Below are 19,439 nucleotides of genomic sequence, written 5' to 3' on the forward strand. Positions count from 1 at the left end.
AATTCAAAGTGACACACACATATCACTATGTCATGATATAAAATGCTGGTGGTGATCAAAGGTTTCTAAGTCCTTGATATAAGCCAATTTCCTCAGCTTGACAACCCATACTATCCCAGAGCCAAGAATCCAAAGACTGCTAAGAGCATTTCTGCCACAGTCCCAAAAAATGTTCTTCAATCGGGTGCAGTTTTGCACATTAATAAAAAGGATATAAATTTCATTTATTGTTTTCAATATAACATCTTTTCAAATGTCACTGAGAAAAGTGACAGATTCAGAAAAATAGTTATTTCCAAACTACAGTTGGGTCTTATGGGAAATGTTGGATATTGTTCAACATTTATAAGTTTTAGTGTTTTTGAAAATTTTAAATTTGAAACTGTAGCCTAGTGGTGGTAAACAAACTATAAGAAGAAAGTGCTTCAAAGATGACATATTCATTCTATCAACATAAGTATATGAATATATAATTCACAAGCAATGGCTAAAATTCTAATATAAATGAATACCTTAATTATTCACCTTTAAACATACTTGATACTTTAATTATTCTATTTTATTGTATTACTATTTTCTTTCCTGCTCTGACAGTCAAATGGTGAATAGAAATTTAAAGTTTGCTTAAAAGAAACAGACCAATATTTTTTCTAAAGTAAATGCATGCACCAAAAAAAAAAAAGTCATTGATTTCAGGATCACACTACAACAGTGTCTGGTTTGGGGCTCCTCAGTTGCTCCATAGCTGCTGCAATCTACAGACTTCACAAAAAGCACCATCTGACAAAACAACAGCTTCTTAAGGAACATCTCAGAAACAATGCAATGTGAGCTAAATTGTGGGGAAGCCTTGTAATCCTCTTTATTCTCAATTCAACTGCAAATTCAAAACTGGGTTACAAATAAATCCAACTGAATAAACAATGTCGCAAACTACACAAAGGTCACTGGTAACTCAGTATTTCAAAATCACTTATCTATAACTAAGAAAAGCAAAACCTAATGAACTTATTACAAAGCTTAAGTAGAAAAGGCTGAGGAAACAATGAAAGACAAACACGTCCCTTACAAGGCACTAGAGGGCACTCTGTCTATGAATCTAGCAAGCACCAAAACCTCGGCCTAAATATAGCCCACTTGTCACTAGGCAGGTGCTGGGAGAGCCTCTCCGAAGGTAATGCAAGCATTACAGGTGCCCTAATACGTGCCTATCTTCAAGCAGATACTTACCACAAGAGAAATGCTAAAGTCAGACTTGTTATTCGATCTAAAGACGTCCCCGCAGCCAAAAGCGGTGGTGAACTAGTTAACAAACTTGCAATCTGTCCGCCAAGCTTGACAAAGCAGAAAGGAACTGACTAAATCACAACATGACTCGGAGCTGACGTCAATGTGCTTGGAGTTTAACTTTTCCACTTCCCCGCTGAAACACGATTCCAGGAAATGTAATGACGTCAGCCCTTTGAACTCAATTAGCTGAAGAGCAGACCATTTTTTAAAGGCAGGAGGAAAGAACTAGCAGGCTGAAAAACATCCATTCTTAGCACACTGTTTCCCCTATCCCGTGCACCTCGTAGCTCAAGTGTTTACAACATGGACATCAAATATTTTAACTGGTAGCTAGGCTGAATTTCCAACAGGTTGCAGATAAATTATTAGCCTAGTTTCGTGAGGCAGAACGACCAGGATAAGATACGAGTGGAGAAAGGGGAAGAGAAAAGCAGGGCGAGCGGGCAGATCACTGCCTTAGTCAACAGAGCATTAAAGCCCGGGAGCAAAGATACAATAGCACTATAAACAAGCAATCGCACTCTAATTCTAACAAAAGCATGAAAAGAAACTTCTTATGCATAAGCAACTACAAAAAAAAAAAATCACACTTTCTAAAACACTCAAAAGTTCCTAAAAATTTCTAAATCCTATATTAAAACAAAACAAAATTAATGTAAATCCCCCTTTAAGTTCTTACCAGTTTCATCTCCAGTTACAGCCATGTTGGGCTTTTGCATATAGAGTGGTCTTATTGGCCGTACCACAGTCCAAAATAAAGTGTTCCAAACTAGCAAGCATATGTAAGATAAGTAGGAGCACTGACATCACAGTGACGTCACCAGCCTATCACTGCCATCAATGTGCAGCTCACTGAAAGCAAAGCCCTGTAAAAACTCTTCCTGTAATAAACCACCCGAATGTTCTTGTTTCTCACTTTTGACATAAAAATCTTTTCATATGAGCTCTGACAAAAAGCAAAAATGAGAAGTTACAGAGTTGTAGCTCATGAAGCTGTGGAGACAGGAGGAGAGATGAGCCCTATCTGTTTCTTAGAACCTGAAGAAGGAAGCGTTTGGAGATCCACATTTCAGGGACTGAACAAAAAATCCTGACAGTCCCTATGAAGGCTATGCCCCAATATACGGGAATACCAGGGCCAGGAAGGGGGAGTTAGCAGGGGGCGGGGGAAGGGGATAGGAGAGAAGGTTTTCAGAGAGGAAACCAGGAAAGGGTTTGAAATGTTTGAAACATTTGAAATGTAAATAAAGAAAATATCTAATAAAAAAAAAATCCTGACAGTCAATACAAAACAAAATGTATTTCATAGGCACTTCTAAACTTATTGAGGTAGAAATATCCAGGTACCTGTATTCAGTTACTTTTATTTGCTAAACCATTTGCTATCACACCATAAAATCTAGCTGTTCCCAGAGTGACTTGGAATTTGTTCACATTACCTGAAATGAGGAAATGCTGACAGTCTAGAAACTCAATATGCCAAAGCAGCAAGTGGTATACAGTGTCTTCCTTAATTACCAGAGTAATGTGAACTTGCTGATAGTTGATCCTTTTGACCCATATAAATAGAAATTTGTGATTCAATGTAATACCTTGAAGTTTAATGATTTTAAAATTCATAACTAAAATTGCTATTCATATTTTTAATGTTAGCTTTTATTTGGATAACTTGAGATTTCTGCACATGAAAAGCTGGACAATTACTGAAATTTTAACAATATCAAGGTCATAAAGAAGTTGACATATGTTCTAAGACATACCAGGCTCCACAGTGTGGAATATTTTTTCACCTTTACTGAAGAAAGAAAGGAAAAAAAAGAAAGTCCTGACATGTTGCTTCATGAGATCTTCTCTCCCCTATCCCCAGTGGGTTGTAAAAATCCACTGTCTTGTATGATTAAAACTCAACCTAACTTTATATTAATGATCTATTTGTATGTCATAAATGGCCAATACTTTTTCTTTTGAGGCAGGTTCTCACTATGTATCCCTGGCTGGCCTGGAACTTAGAGATCCACCCGCCTTGCTCCTGTGTGCTGGGATTAAGGGTATGCACCACCACACCTGACACAATGATTTCTTTTAAATGCTGTATTTCTATGTTATTCAACTAAGCATGCTGCAGTAAAGGTAAGGATTTTATGTTGTGGCATGGGTGAGGTGACCAAAGGGCATAGATCATCCATGTTTCTACTGGTTTTGCAGAGTCCTTGCAATGAAACTGGAATTGCAAGTGAAGATTAAAGATGAGGATTTGATGACAGTCTCAACAAGGCTCCACCAGGGGCTCCTTCCTATCCAGGAACACCTAAGGCTTTGAGGGTCAGAATAATATTAATAATCCTTATTTATAATTCAGAATCCATGTTTATTTTTATCTCAATATTTCTTTAAATGTACACATTGACAGTCAATAGATACTGTATGAAAGAGGGGAAAGGGCGCATGAGATGGCTCAGTAGATAAATGCATGTGTTACCAACCCTGACAACCTGAGTTTGATCATCAGGACCTACCTGTTGGAAGGAGAGAACTAATTCCTGCAAGTTGTTCTTTAATGTGTATATGTTATACCCATGTCCACCCATAAAAGACAAATGTCATTTTTAAGGTGGAGGTGATTAGTGCAATTAGGAAAGCTTAAATACAGCTCTACACTAAACTGTTGATCTGACCTTATATTTTCAGATATAGGGGTCTTTTTTATTCTTATTTGACCAGAGCTTCCCTCTGAAGCCTTCAAACTGATAATTCCAAGTGCTGGGATTATAGACATGTGCCACTACACCACTTCCATTTGTAATGTTTACATTTATCACATGACAAATCTTGGTAGATACTAAAGGCTGTAATGCAAATAGAACTTAGCATTGAGGCAGGACACGGAGTGACAGTACACGTGATCTATTACCTAAGAAGATGCACTGGGAACTGTGGGGTTGCCTAGGCCAGATTTGGAAGGCCAGAGAAGTCTTCCTGGAGGAAGGGTTATCTAAGATAAAACCTGAATAACATGTAGAGGCTGAGGAAATGATGCCTGTCAGGACAAGGAGTAGATATAAATGCTGTGGAGAGAAAAAAAAACCTGTCAGAGGAAATGAAAGAAATGGGATTACCTGTCAGGAGGAATGAGGGAAGGCCTGAGAAAGAGCAAGGCCTACACAGGAGGAAGAGGTAGGTAACACAGTAGATGTCTAACTTTGCCTAGCACATGCCCAGTGTTTGCTGACATTCTCAGTATAGTCAGCCACTATGCTACAGAGCAAAAGCATGCGCAACTCCTCATTTCTAGGTTGAAATCCTAATCCTGATGCAACAGGATTGGAAGTAATATATTTTGAGAGTAGAGTTCTTCTGTGTAATGATTTTGTTCTAATGAAAATATCCCTTCCCTTCCTCTAGTGGGAAGATGAGTCCCCTAAGACTCACAAGTAAACAAGTGTCCCCGGATGCTCTAGGAACTAATGTTTTTTAGCCTCTGCCCATGGTTATTACTCCACAAGTAGTAATAGGTGCTGAGCAGAAGGGACTCTCCCACCCCAGAGATGCCTGCAGGATGGACAAGGAGTGCCAGCTTTGCTGGAGTGATCTTTTCTGTGATACAGCTACACTTGAATCCCCATGCTCCTAGACGTGACCATTCACATGTACTCCTGTAAGCAACCAAATCAATGCACAGCTTCACAGCACCATATACCACTGCCACCCCAACTTGGGTTAACAGACATTTGTTCACATTACCCAGGAAAAGTTACATAACAAGATTTCATTAATTGGGTTTAATGCCCTTAACACAGAGCCCCTAGAGAGCCCCATGTCTTTTCCACCAAGTACAGAGACAGATAATGGCTTATGTAAATCAGCAGGCACTCCAGAGACCCTTAGACCCTTAGTCTAAGATTCTTCGACTTCCCAGTGTCCAGAACCATAGACATATATTACATATGAATAATGAAAGCAATCCAGTCTATAGGATTATATCTCAATCTGAACAGATTTAGGGAATGTTGGTAGAATATTGGGGCATCCACGTTAACCTGCAGACACAGGAGTGTATTAAAGAAGCAGAGATATTGGAGATAACATCTTCCTTTTAAAAAGTATTAGAGGCCCAGAATCATTTGAAGGTGATGACAAGAATTGTTTTAGAGATTTATTAATTTATTATATATAAGTACAACATAGATGTCTTCAGACACCCCAGGAGAGGGCATCAGATCGCATTATAGATGGTTGTAAGCCATCATGTGGTTGCTGGGATTTGAACTCACGAAAAGCAGTCAGTGCTCTTAACCACTGAGCCATCTCTCCAGCCCAATGACAAGAATTTAAGGGAACTCTGGCATAGTGTTCCCCCAAAACTGAGCCAGGAAGGACTGAAATGTTGCTACAGCTCTCAGCTCCAAGAAGGCTGACTTTTGTGGTCATCCAGACCACAGGGACAGCTGCCTAGATAGGCTGATGATAGGAGAGAAATGAAAACCTTTTAACTTAACCATGGGGAAGAGTCTATACAGGGGCTTTGGGCAGAAAGGGATAGAGTGTGTGAAGGGTAACTTTGAGTTTCCAGCTTGAAACAACAGAAAACAGAAAAAGCAAAAAGGAGGCTGGAAAACAACTTAGTCAGTAAAGTGTTTGCCACACAAGCTTCAGGATACAAGTTTGGTCCCCAGCATCCATGTAAAAAGCCAGGCCCAGATATGCCTGCAATCCCAGCAGTTGAAAGAAAGAAACCCACCCAGATACAGACATGTATCTGATATACATGTATACCCCATACACAAAAGTGAATATATGTTTGAAACTTGTAAAAGAAAATGATTTTTAGCACGCAAGGCATAAAACTTAGGTACAAAGTTTCAAACATGAAAATGTCTAAAAACATTTTTAAAGTATCAATTTTGCAGTATCAATTTCTCCATGTAAAACAGGTGATATGAGAAGAAAAGACTCTTCTTTATTTGTTTAGAAAAACAAGGTTTGAGCATAGGAAAAATTAACAAATGGTTTTAATTTTAATGTAAAGTAAACCTTAGTGTGTAAACACTATTTTCTCCTCATAAAATACCACCACTTTTTGTTTTTGTTTTCTTGTTTGTTTTGGTGGAACGAACAGGGTGTCACTATAGAACCCTTGCTGGCTGGGAACTCTTAGTCCAGACTGGCTTAAAACTCAAAGTAATCCTTAGACTCAAGTACTGGAATTACTGTCATGTACTAACTAGCATATCCAACTTCAGTCTTTCTTCTTATTTTAAGGTTAGATTTACTTGTTTAGTTTGTTGTTTATATGTGTTTCTATGTTGTGTTGAGTATATATACATATGTGTGTGCATGGCCAGTTCTCCTCCTCTGACTCTGATTTTGTGAGGTAGGATCTCTTCCTTAACCTGGGGTTCCTGTTTTCTCAGCTAGGTTGGAAGTCAGAAAGCCCCAGAAATCCTCCTGTCTCCACCCTCTGGAGCTGTGGTTACAGGCATATGCACTGCACCTGACTTGTTTTGTTGAGTTCTGGGATCTAAACTCTAGTCCTTATGACTGTGCAGCAAGCACTCTGAACAACAGAGCCATCTCTCCAAACAACAGAGCCATCTCTCCAGACCTTTTCACACTCTGTATTTTCTTATTATACCCACCATTCATCCCCCAAGTACACAGGAGTAAAAGGATTCATCAACCAGGCCTGCCACTACACATGGCTGTAAGCTCAGCACTCAGGAAGCTGAGACAGGGAAATTTCTTCAAATTCTGGGTCAGTTGGGCCATATATCCAAGAAAATTCAGAATAAAAGAACATATTACTTTCCTTTAAGTGGGTGTGATACATTCTAGACAAATAGACCCAAAAGATTAGAATTAAAACATGATTTTAAGTTGTATTAAATACATGTTTTATATTTATCATAAGCACAGCTAAATGAAATTAAAATAATGTATTACCCAGTTTGAACTGAACATATAGGTAACCCTAAAAGCTTATGGCTACATCGTGTTTTATTTCACTATAGACTCCTTTCATAAGAGCTATAAGAATCTACTAGTCAGGCTAGAGTGATGGCTCAGTGGTTAAGAGCATTGACTACTTTTCCTGAGGTCCTGAGTTCAATTTCCAGCAATCACATGGTGGCTCACAATCATCTGTAATGGGATCTACACCCTCTTCTGGTGTGTTTGAAGATGGCGGCAGTATACTCAGATACATAAAATAAATAAATAAAATTTTTTAAAAAGTCTACTAGCCTTTATACTAAAAAGAGTCTAAAAGATATAAAAATCAGCACTTATTTTAAATGAGTTGTGTGAAAGTTATACTTGGAAAATAAGCTAGGAAAAAAGAACAGACTCAAGATATCACTGACTATGTTCTTAAATACCCCATAAAAAGTAATAGAGATGTGCTGGAGGCCAGTGAGGTGGCTCAGTCAGTAAAGGGTTTTTGCCTCACAAGACTGATAAGCTGAATCTGATCTCCAGAACCAACATAAAATGTAAGCCAAAATAAATGACTCCACAAAACTGTCCTCTAACCTCACGCCATGGCATGAACACTGTGCATTCTCATATATGAGCACACACAGCACAACATAAACAAAAAAAATTAAAATACACTAGGTAGAGCATGTGACATTAATGAAATATATTTACTTAATTTTAAAAAATGCATTTATATTTCCATCTTCCCTTGTTTAATCATGCTTCTCTGAAATTACCCTTTCTTCAGAGTCAGTGAAAACCATACTTTAACTTCTCTGAAGTATAAACATTTCTTTGAATGTTTTTTAAGTGATTTCCCACACCTCCTAAAATTCTACCCAAGTATATTTCACAATACTACAGGTAGACACTAAAATGTGTGACAAAGGTATTCTAAATGTATTAGATTAATAAAATATACCTTGAACAACAACCTGGCTGCCTGGGACAAAGAACTGCTGTGTACCATCGGCTGATTGTGCTGCATACTGTACAATTGTAGCACCTGGCGGAGGAGCTCCTGAATTTGTCATTGTTAATGCCTGGAGTCCCTGAACACCATCAGATCCTGGGTTAGAAATCTGGATTGTTCCACCTTGAGCTATAGCAACTTAATAGAAAAAAAAGAAGAAATATTAGATAATTATAAGTTATTTTAATCCCATATTGGGAGAATATATTATATTCTATTTACTATCATTGCTTCCACTGTTACTTTCTAAGTGGGATCAATAAGAAAACCATCAGCTTCTTTATCATAGTAAAAGATTACCAACATAAATGTATTTTATTTTGGCTTTGCTGTTCAGTGTATTTTGTACTCAGAATTTTCCTTAATTCCTAGAGTCCACAAAGTTTTCCTTCTAGGCATCCCTTTATTATTTTATATGTATGGATGTTTTGGCTACATGTATGTCTGTGTACTACATGCATCCTTGTGTCTGTGAAGGCCAAAAGGGGGCACTGGGTCTCTTAGAACTGGAGTTCCAAGGTTGTGAGACACCATGCAGATGCTGGGAACCTAGTCTGTGGCCCCTGAAAGAGTAGCCATGTTGTTAACTACAAAGCCATCTCTCCAGGCTTCTCTACTAAATTACTTAGGAGAAAAAGTGAAGAGGAAGACAGAAAGTCCAGCTTTGAAGTATTATTACCTATTCTTTCAAATATTGTTGGTTATAAGCAACATTCTCCTGATACTTAGGAAATGGTCAGTAAGATTTCCAGTCGGCACTGCAGTTACATTAGGCTTATACTTTTGGGTCACCTAAACATTTCTGATTTATTATGGAAGGCAGCTGGGGGTGAGAGCATGCTCAGATCAGATGCTAGCTTCAGGACTCAATTGCAAATTGCAAGCAGTCACAGAAAGGAGGGAAGGGAAAAGAAGGGAGAAGGAAGGAAGGAAGGAAGGAACGAAGGAAGGAAGGAGGAAGGAAGGAAGGAAGGAAGGAAGGAAGGAAGGAAGGAAGGAAGGAAGGAAGGAAGGAAGGAGAATAAAAGGAAGGAGAGGGGACAAAAAGAGAAGAAGAGAGGAAGGCAGAAAGAATTTGTAATTCTAAGTGAATTAAATGAAGGTTTCAAATTCCAGTTACAGAAGTTGAATTTTCTCTTTTCTGTTTGAGACAAGGTCTCATGTATCCCTAATCTTTATAGTGAACTCACTCCCTGGTCGAGGATGCCCTACTTTTGCCCACTTCGTGCTGAGATTACAGGTCTGCACAATTATGCCCAGTTTGATAAAGTGATAAGGATTGAACCTAGGGCTTCATGCTTTGGGGGCACATACTCTAAGGAGGACTACACCCTAACCTTCAGAACTTAATTTTCAATAATACAATTTTGTAGCAGCTTTTAGAATACTGACATAAATACCAAATTACTTTTGTTTTTCCTAATTTTTTTTTGGCTTACTTTCTTCCTTCTTAGTATTTCTCAAGTAATTTTTCTCTAAATTTCCAACTAAAGTGTTTTTGTTTTCATAACATAAACATTACAATATTGTATCTGTCATCTTATTTTTTGTCATATATTTAAAATATAAAATACATTTGAAAAATATATTTCTTCAAAATATAATTAAAATTGAAAATACATGCATCCACACATATACACCCCACCCATCCCACAGCACAGTTGGCCCTGGCACATGCCACCATGCAGGGCATGGGAAAACATTTCTACTGATAAATCTCATACATTAGCCCTTCACACTTTATACTGGCAGGGCATTATGAAATGACAGAGGACCTTCTCATTCAAAAGGGTAACTATTGTTGGAGAATAAAAATGTTTCAGAGATTCTGGGAATGTGTTATCTATAGGAATACATTTAAGCAGGAAACTTCTAAAAAGCCAAACTATCCAAGGATAGAATAATTTGCTTTTAATAAACATCAATCAAGAGGAAAAGTAGGAAAATAAGATATATTTGAATGAATTTAAATATAATATTTTATTTTAGCCTTTAAAAACAAACAAAACTTATTAGCCAGGCATGGTGGCATGTGCCTGTAATCCTAGCAGTCGGGAGGCATGGCAGGACAGCTGTGAATTCTAGGCTAGTCTAGGCTACAGTGAGACCTTGTCCTAAAATAGCAAAACTATTACAGAAAGTTTCCAACATATATAACAGTGAAAAGAAATGTATTTGTTGTTTCGAGTTTTTGATGTAGGTCCTCATGCACCCCAGGTTGTCCTAGAACTAGAAGATGACCTTGAATTCGTAATTCTATTGCCTCTACCTCTTACATGCTGGGATTACAGGGACACACTACCATACTCAGCTGTGATCACAGGCACACACCGCCATACTCAGCTGAGATTATAAGCACACACTGCCATACTCAGCTGGTATCATAGGCACACACTGCCATACTCAGCTGGTATCATAGGCACACACTGCCATACTCAGCTGGTATCATAGGCACTGTGAAGAGATATTTCTGTCATTCATTCATTCCCTTACCTACTCATCTCTTAAGCCACTAATTTTTAGTTATACATCCCCAGGCCCATAAGGCAAATTTTAGGTCTTATATAACTGATAACGACAGAAAACATGGATTTTAAGAGTGGGAACCTAGCCAGGCACAGTGTTGCACCCCTTTTATACCAGCACTGTGGAAAAAGAGACAGAGTTAAGCAGATGACTATGAATTCAGGATCAGCCTGTCTATAATGAATTCCAACTAGAGCTCCATAGTGAGACCCTGTCTCAAAAATCAAAAGTTGAAAACTGGAAAAGTTCCCAAGCAAAGGAGCACAATATATTCAAACTTAAAGTAAGACCTGAGTTCTCTTCACTTAATGCATGTTTCTTTTCAATCCTAAAGTTTTTCATAGAAGTCATTCAAATACATAAGCATGTAAATATTTAAGCAGATGTAATTCCAAACTATTTTAATTTCAAACTGTAATTAGAAGATTCAAAACTGAAATCTCACATTAATTTTGTTGTTGTTGGGGGTTTTGTTTGTTGATTTTTTTTGTTTTTGTTTGACACAGGGTTTCCCTGTGCAGCCCTGGCTCTCCTAGATTTCGCTATGTAGGCCAGGCTGGCCTCAAACACAGAGACTCACCTACATCTGTCTCCTGAATGCTGGGATTCAAAGCTTGCTGTGCCACTATTCCTAGCTCCACTACATTTTTTTTTTCTTTTGAGACAGGGCCTCACTACAGTAGAGCTCTGGTTATCCCTGGAACTCAGGAACTGTGTTTGTGTGTGTGTGTGTGTGTGTGTGTGTGTGTGCATTAGGGAGTGGTAGAAGGAGAGGAAATGGGGAGAGAGACTAATACTTTTGTCTTGAAAGCCAGAGGTACAGAACAGATTAAATCACAGTAGCCATTAGAACAGCAAAACAAACATCAAAGAGCCACATTTACATGTCACTACATAAATAATTTTGAGTTACTTGAGGGATGTAAGTAATGTCATTACTAAGAATATAAAAACTCAGTTTCTTTAGACTGTGTAAACCAATTCCTTTTATGACAAAGTGTTTGTTCATATGAGCATCCTAAGGATTCTGAATTCTTATGGTACATATGTACATGTATGACTTTGTCATAACAAATCACATTCCACACCTAATAAAATATTTTAATTCTTTAAGCAGTTCACAATGTCCATACTTGTCATTTTATGAAGGTGGATTTTAATTTGACCCACTTACCTATGATATACAGGAATAAAAAGGTGAGTCATAGAGACTCATTCCAGTAAAGTTCTTAGGAAAATACAATAGGAACAGAGAAAACTCCTGGCACATCTAAAAGAATAATGTGAAGTCTTGGCACCAGCCTTTTATTGGTAAAGGAAAAGATTGGGTATAGCAGAATGTGTGTTTAAAAAACCTTTCCTAAGAGAACAGAGTTTACTGAATCAAAATTTTCAATCATTTGGGGCTAGAAAGATGGATGGCTTAGTGATTAAGGCACATGGCCATTTAGAATTTTAAGACATTTAATTTTCTTTTCACTTTTGCATTTATGAATTCATTGTATATTTTCAATGTTTTATGCAGCAAGTAGTGTTCTTTGCTAACACTATCTCTAATGCCATCATATGGTACCTTATCTCAAGATATTCCCCTGAGATATAACAGATTTTCCTTCACCAAACCAATTGGCTATAGCACTTGAGATTGAAGCCAAGGCCTACACACCAGGCAAATGCTTTCCTAGGGAGACATACCCCTAGCAACAAACCTACTGCAAGTTTCTGTTTTCCCAGCAGAGTCTCTGCAAGTATAGCTATTATTTGGTACGATAACAATAAACCCTTGCCTGTTTAATGCTTACATTTTTAAGTTCTATTCTTAAATCTGCCTATTTTTCCTGTACTCTGTGATAAACAGCAGTTAGAAAGTGAGGATGTATATAGCTCAGTGATACAGCACTTGTCTAACATGTACAAGGTTCAAGATGGATCCCTGGAACTAACAAAAAATAAAAATAGGAAATCAAAATAATCAAATCAATTTTCAACAAATATCTTTCAAATATTAAAAATATGACTTTGGGCCAGGGAGATGGCTGAGTTGTGCAAACATGAGGACCTGAGTTCACTCCCCACCACCCATGTAAAAGCTGGGGTTAGTGTACTACATCTGTAACCTTAGCAGTTAATGAAGATGAGTGAATACCAGGGCCTGGACTGGCCAGAAAGTCTTGCCAAAAATAGTGAGCTCCAGGTGAGACTTCATCTCAAACCATAAGGTACAAAAGCCATAGAAGACACCTATGTCAGCCTCTAGCCTTTGTATGTAAGCAAGTGTATCCACATACACTAATCTGCATACATATAAATACGAAGAAAAAAAATGTAACTATATGTGGGAGATATTTTATTTCATCAAGTTTGATACTCTTGTCACAAGATTATGAGGGTGACTCAAAACAATGCATAGTTCTAGTGAAACTATTCGAAAATCCAAAGAATGCTAGCAGCTTTTTTTATTCTTAAATACTTATATATAACATCAAAGCACCAAAACATGCTAAATTTTTAATACTAAGAAGTAAGATTAATTAAATGGATCTTGTATGTATAAAGGTATAATGTAAATATAAATATTCCCTAGTGACATATAGAAATTATTCTTGTGGGCAAACAAATACAAGTTAAACTTCTAAATGCAGTTGCCTCATTTACCCTGGAACTTCTGACTCATTCCCCAACCTTGCTGCCTACATATAGTGAGCTACAATGCAAAGTGTAGACTCTGGGGCGGGGAGCACGGTACAGAAGCTATGGTACTGAAGCTCAATGAAAGGACAGGCCTAGTGAGCACAAAGAAGACCATCTCCACTAGTCGAAACTCCTTTGTCTTCGCCCAATGTTTGCACATCTTTTTCTCCCCACTTTGGCCTATGCTTTTCTTTTGTGTTCACATATACCCTACAGTTTGGCCACTGAAATTATCACTTCAAAGACTAAAGCCTGAGATGCTTCTTGACCTGATCACTGAGTGAGCAGATACAGACCCCAGAGCCCTTTACCATATCCCCTCCAGCTTCAATATTCTCTTAGCTTTCTTTTCACTATGTCACATTTTATGGTAATAATCTAAGAAAATGAACCCACAGCATCAACTTTTCTTGTTCCCTGTTAATAGATCACTGCTCCCATGAAAAGTCCTAAGGAGCATCAGGGTATTCCAGAGAAATGCCAAGTTATTGAGCCTCTTAGCTCAATCCAAAATTCAAGTGTTAACATTCTTTTAGCAGTATTTTCCAACCTTTACCCTGTCAAAGCACAAACAGAAAACAATAGCATGAACAGCCCACTGGGTAAGCAGGCAACATTGCTCAAGGCTGAGGATCAGTCTAGAGGCTCTAGCCTCCCAGCCCTGTTCAGTCTGTCTAGGGACAGAGGGCTGAGGAGTTCTTTGCCCTCCAGGAACCTAGAACTGTACTACTAAGGTACAAAAGCTGGCAAGCTCTGGTTTACAGTCCTAAAACATTCACCACATAATTCCAATGAGCCAAACTAGACACAAACGGTTGTGGGAATTTTCTTCACGCTCATTTTGAACATGTGCATTCATCATCTGGCAGTGTGACAAGTTATACCCATGATGGTAGTGACCTAAAATTACACGCAGAATCTGCTATTGCAAATATCTATCACCACAGGAAAAATTCTAAGAAACACACAACAACAAATTCTAATAACTACATAAGATCTTCCATACAGAAAAGGAGATAACATGTTTTAATAGCCAAGTCCTGAGGCTTTGCAGGTATTTTCAAAATGAAAATATAGTCTTTGAATTTTATTTGGACACAGTATATAACATTACACACATCCCCAAGGACCCAAGCAGTTATTTCCCTTGGCTTCCCTTCTTTCCTTTTATTTTGCTTTCTAGATTTCATTATTCTTGTTTATCAAATGTGCTTGACTTGGGAAAATGATTAGTGCTTTAGTAAGAACAAAAAAAAAAAAAAAAAAAAAGCCAGAAGTAGCAATACATTAAAATGCACAAGACTAAATGCCAATCTATCTGTTTATTAGAGCTTCCAGTGTGTAAAGTTCAAATAAAATGATCTATCCAATTGCTACAGTTTGAAAGTTAAATGATTTTGTTCTTTTAGAAAAACTGCAGCACAAATTAACGAAGTTATGAAAACAAAAGTACATTTAAAACACAACTTAGAAAACATATTTACTTCTTTTATATGATTAAGTGTAATAAGTTGTTGGCAACAAATGCCAGCAACAATGAAATACAGACATTTATAGCATAAAGACAACAAAAACAATAACTTTTAAAATTGTTACCTGAGATGAATATAAACATGTAAATAGGAACCCTGCCTTTAATTTTTAACCACTTATCATTCATATTCAGCAATAAAGACTTTTCAGTTATCAGTACTTATTGCTTTATCAATATCTTACTGCTTTAACATGTACTGTTTATTCTGTGATGCACAGCTGTTAACGATGCACAGCTGTTAATGAAACATTCGGATGCCCAAGCCCACACTCCTTCACTGTAATAGGGAAGACATAAAGCTAGCACTGTGTCTATGGAATCATAGCATACATACTGTATTGCCCCGTGCTAGTCTGATATATGCTAGTTGGTACTGCCATGGTAGCAATGTTAGGTGGTGTCCCTTCTTCCTCTGATTTTTCTTCTTCAATCTTGGGAATACCAGGCACATCAGAGGAAAGTTCATTCAGTATTTTTCTAAAATATAATATAACAATATAAGCAATTAGGATATAGAAAGAGACAACAGGAAAGCCATAAAGAATCATTGCTTTGCTCTACAATTATTGTGTCTTTTTGGGTGGAAATATACAAGTTGGAAAGTTAGTTAACTCACCTATATGAGGGTCTTCGTGAAAGAATTTCTCTACGTTTATGCGAATCAATTACTTCTGAGTCTGCAGAATCATCTGTCTCTGCAATTGTTGCTACCTATAATACAAGACTTTCTGAAATGCATCATAAAACACATGATCTCCATCTTCACTCAAAAATGGTGATTAAGATTGACTGTGGATAGGATTCAGTGCTTATGTGGAGAGGGAAACAAGGAATGAAATTGATAATAAATTCTACATAAATTCAATAGAAATGTACTTAGAATACCAAGTAGGACTTCACAGGAAAGGGAAAAGCATAAAAGACTTAAGATCCCAAACCCCCAACCTAAATGTGTCCTTGTAAGTACAGATATCAGTAAGACCATAACAGATGCAGAAAAACTACCCAATTTAGTGCTCTCTCTACATCGTCATTGGCTTAAGCTAGGTGTAAAAGTTAGGACATTAAGCAGGCCCAAAGAAGAATAAATACTTATGTAAACAAGTAAGTAAAACCAAGCTTGTTGAGAGAAGGATTTATATTATAAGGAGTATATTAGAGTGTAAAGATTCTGACGTCAAAACAAATTCATATTTAAGGACCACTAAGATGGCTCAGGGAATAAAAGCACTTGCCACTATGCCTGACAACCTGAGTTCAGTCCCAAGACCCACATATCAGACAAAAAATAAATCCCCACTATCCTACAGGTAGACACTATGGAATGCACCCAAAGACACATCCACACACAAAAAATAAGACTGGTGGGTGGGATGGATGGATAGATGATAGATAGGTAGGTAGGTAGATAGATAGACAGACAGACAGACAGACAGATAGTTATAAAAATAAAAGTATCAGAGTTTTCAAACCAGGCAACAATACAATGAATGATATGTCAATTAAAGAAAATGAGAAAACTAAAATGACAAATCTCTAAACATGTCTTCTGTCAATATATTTAGTAATTTAGCTCTAAGGTTTAGGGGAGGTAGGTTTACAAAACTTCATGTTACATGAGACTTTGATATGGGGGGAAAAAAAAACTAAGAATCAAGACTGAAAACAAGTCCAGTTAAGAACAGCACGGGGCCAGGTGTGGTGGCACACGCCTTTAATCCTAGCACTCAGGAGGCAGAGGCAGGAACGTCTCTGAGTTCGAGGTCAGCCTGGTCTACAGAGTGAGTTCCAGGACAGCCAGGGCTACACAGAGAAACCCTGTCTCAAAAAAAAAAAAAAAAAAAAAAAAACCAGTATGGGGCCGAGGAGGCGACTCAGTTGATAGAGTGCTTTCATCATGCACAGCAAAGCCATATTATTTGATCCCCAACATCACATAAAACCTGGAATAGTGGTGAATTCCTCTAATCCTAACATTTGAAGGCAGAATCAGAAGCATACAAAATTCAAGAACAGTCTTAAATATACTATGAGCTTGAAACCAGCTTGAGCTTCAAAAATCTTCTCTAGAAAAACGCCAAGGAGGAGGAGGAGGAGGAACAAAAAGAAGAATATCATTATATTTTCCTCTTGAAAATTACAAAAGTTCGTGTAGAATTAGCGTATTTAAAGTGTTTCCAGCATGTAAAAATTATATAACACATATTTTAATTAGCCAATTTAGTCATACCACAATATATACAAACTTTAAAGCAAAATGTTGTCAGAATAAATTGATAAAAATTGTTTACCAATTAAAACATATACTAAAAATTCATTTCTGATTCTAATAGAAGAAATGCTAACGTCTTCAATGCATGTAGACAGGCATGTGTATCTACATACATATATGCATCTACAAATATAACACTCTGGTCATGGATCCTCTTACACAAGCACTCACACACCCAACATAATCTACTAGGAAACAAGTGTTATTGCCTTACAATGGTCATACACCATGTATCTTACACTGGCAATATACTTCACACAGCTGTCCAAAACGCAGCAATTCCCTTATATGCAGTACAGCCCATTATTTCATCCAGTTTAGAAAAGCTGAGACAAGATAAGCAATGGTGGCTCACATCTTTAATCTCAGAACTTAGAAGACAGAAGCAAGTGGATGTCTGTGAGCTTGAGGCCAGCCTGGTCTACAGAGCAAATTCTAGTACAGTATGGAATGTCATAATAATGAAAACACTATTGCATATAATTAATATATGCTAATAAAAACATTTTAAAAATTGAAGTTCATGCAGAAGATTTGTCATTTAAACCACAAGAGTTCTAAGATAAGATCTAAAAGCATTTATCTCTATAAAGACAATCAAATAATTCACTTAACAAAACAGCAATAATAAAGTATTCCTATTATAAGACAATGTTGCCTTCCAATACCAGCCAGGTAAAGTTTCTACTGCCAATAAAATCCATAATACAAGGAAGAGTAAGGGGGAACTTTCTTACTTTATAATTAAAATCAGAAATTACAAATTCTTGTAATCAAGGGTCATCACAGAAAACTAAAGACAATGATAGGAATTGTTTCTACACCCTGGGACAAAAACAAGATACCTATGCTGGAAAAAGAAGCAAACTCAGAAAAATTTATTTACGGAAATTTATCATGTAAGTGCTGTGCTGAGGCCCTCACTGCATTCTGTGAGAAACTACACTCAAGCACATGCATGTGAAGGCAAGATTAAGTATATGCACATCCATTTTCCTCACAGATTTGAGCCTTGCTTGTCACCACTTAATTTCAAATAATTTCTACACTTAAAGATTAACAAGCCGGGCGGTGGTGGCGCATGCCTTTAAACCTAGCACTTGGGAGGCAGAGGCAGGCGAATTTCTGAGTTTGAGGCCAGCCTGGTCTACAGAGTGAGTTCCAGGACAGCCAGGACTATACAGAGAAACCCTGTCTCGAAAAAAACAAACAAACAAAAAAATTAGATTAACAAATTGATCTAAAAAAGAAACAGAAATCAGTTCAGTAAATATGAAAAGTATGTTATAAAGTACATAATACTATAAAGTATGTTATAAAGTACATAAAACATAATAAATATCTATTAGTGAAAAAAACTACCTTCAAGAGTTTAGGATGTAATTCGTATCATGTGTGATAATTACAATGATGAGAAGTCATAAAATATTTATCTGTACCACAACCACAACTACAAGAATGTGTGACATGAAAATAAAGTACCCAAGTGACAAGAATCTGTACTTTTGGGCTGGGATTCTGGAGGTATTAGAACATGTGCTTAACATCCACAAAGATCTGCAGTTTTAGTCCCAGCATCAAATATCCTCAATTTCTGAGGGTTACATTCACTAATATAAAATCAATTTCTGACAAAGTACAATGATGTACTCAAGAAGCTCAGGCATGAAGTTTGATGCCAACTTGGGCTACATAGTGAGTCCAAAGCCAACCAGGTCTGTACTATTTTTATAGCAATGTTTTCTAGGAACCCTCAAAGTACCACTAGAGAGCTTTGCTAAATAAATATGTCTGGAAAAAAAAGAAACTAAAATATAGAACTTGCTTATTTAACAATTACTCATTTTACAAAATTAAGAGCGGTAACAAAAATCCTACCCATAAGTCAGTCTATATACACAGCCCAACACAATGTACCATACATAAGAAGGAATCCTCCAAGTATTCAAGACGACACCTTCAATATAAAGTTACACAAAACAGCCGAATGCAGTGCCACATGCCTGTAGTCCCATAATTTGAGAGGCTGAGGAGGAGGAAAAGGTGTTTAAAGCCAATCTTAGCTACATAGTGAAACTTTATCTCTAAAAGAGTAAAAGAAAATGATGATAAATGAATTAAACAACAGAAAAAAATTTAAAGCTCAAGAAAGTCAAAGACAAATCGTCAAGGAAGGACGC

General features: G+C 37.2%; 1 protein-coding gene across 62 annotated transcripts in view; it reads right to left on the minus strand.

Annotated features, from left to right (window-relative positions):
• The window catches only part of Crem (cAMP responsive element modulator), a 71,420-nt gene that overhangs the window by 13,365 nt on the left and 38,616 nt on the right, over positions 1-19,439 (minus strand). For 27 of the 62 annotated variants that reach the window (NM_001374833.1, XM_030250305.1, XM_006525555.4 and 24 more), the window contains 3 exons: positions 15,604-15,698; positions 15,322-15,464; positions 8,186-8,374 (listed from right to left, as the gene is read on the minus strand). The exons of 2 other annotated variants lie outside the window; for them this stretch is intronic. In NM_001374833.1, coding sequence (NP_001361762.1) covers positions 8,186-8,374; positions 15,322-15,464; positions 15,604-15,698 — 427 coding nt within the window. Of the gene's footprint in view, positions 1-1,230; positions 1,906-1,969; positions 2,454-8,185; positions 8,375-14,447; positions 15,465-15,603; positions 15,699-19,439 lie in introns of those variants that run through there. 33 more of the 62 variants (NR_073193.1, XM_030250306.1, XM_006525565.4 and 30 more) reach the window with 8 other exon arrangements.

This window comes from Mus musculus, chromosome 18, assembly GCF_000001635.26.
Source record: "Mus musculus strain C57BL/6J chromosome 18, GRCm38.p6 C57BL/6J".
NCBI classification, from domain to species: domain Eukaryota; kingdom Metazoa; phylum Chordata; class Mammalia; order Rodentia; family Muridae; genus Mus; species Mus musculus.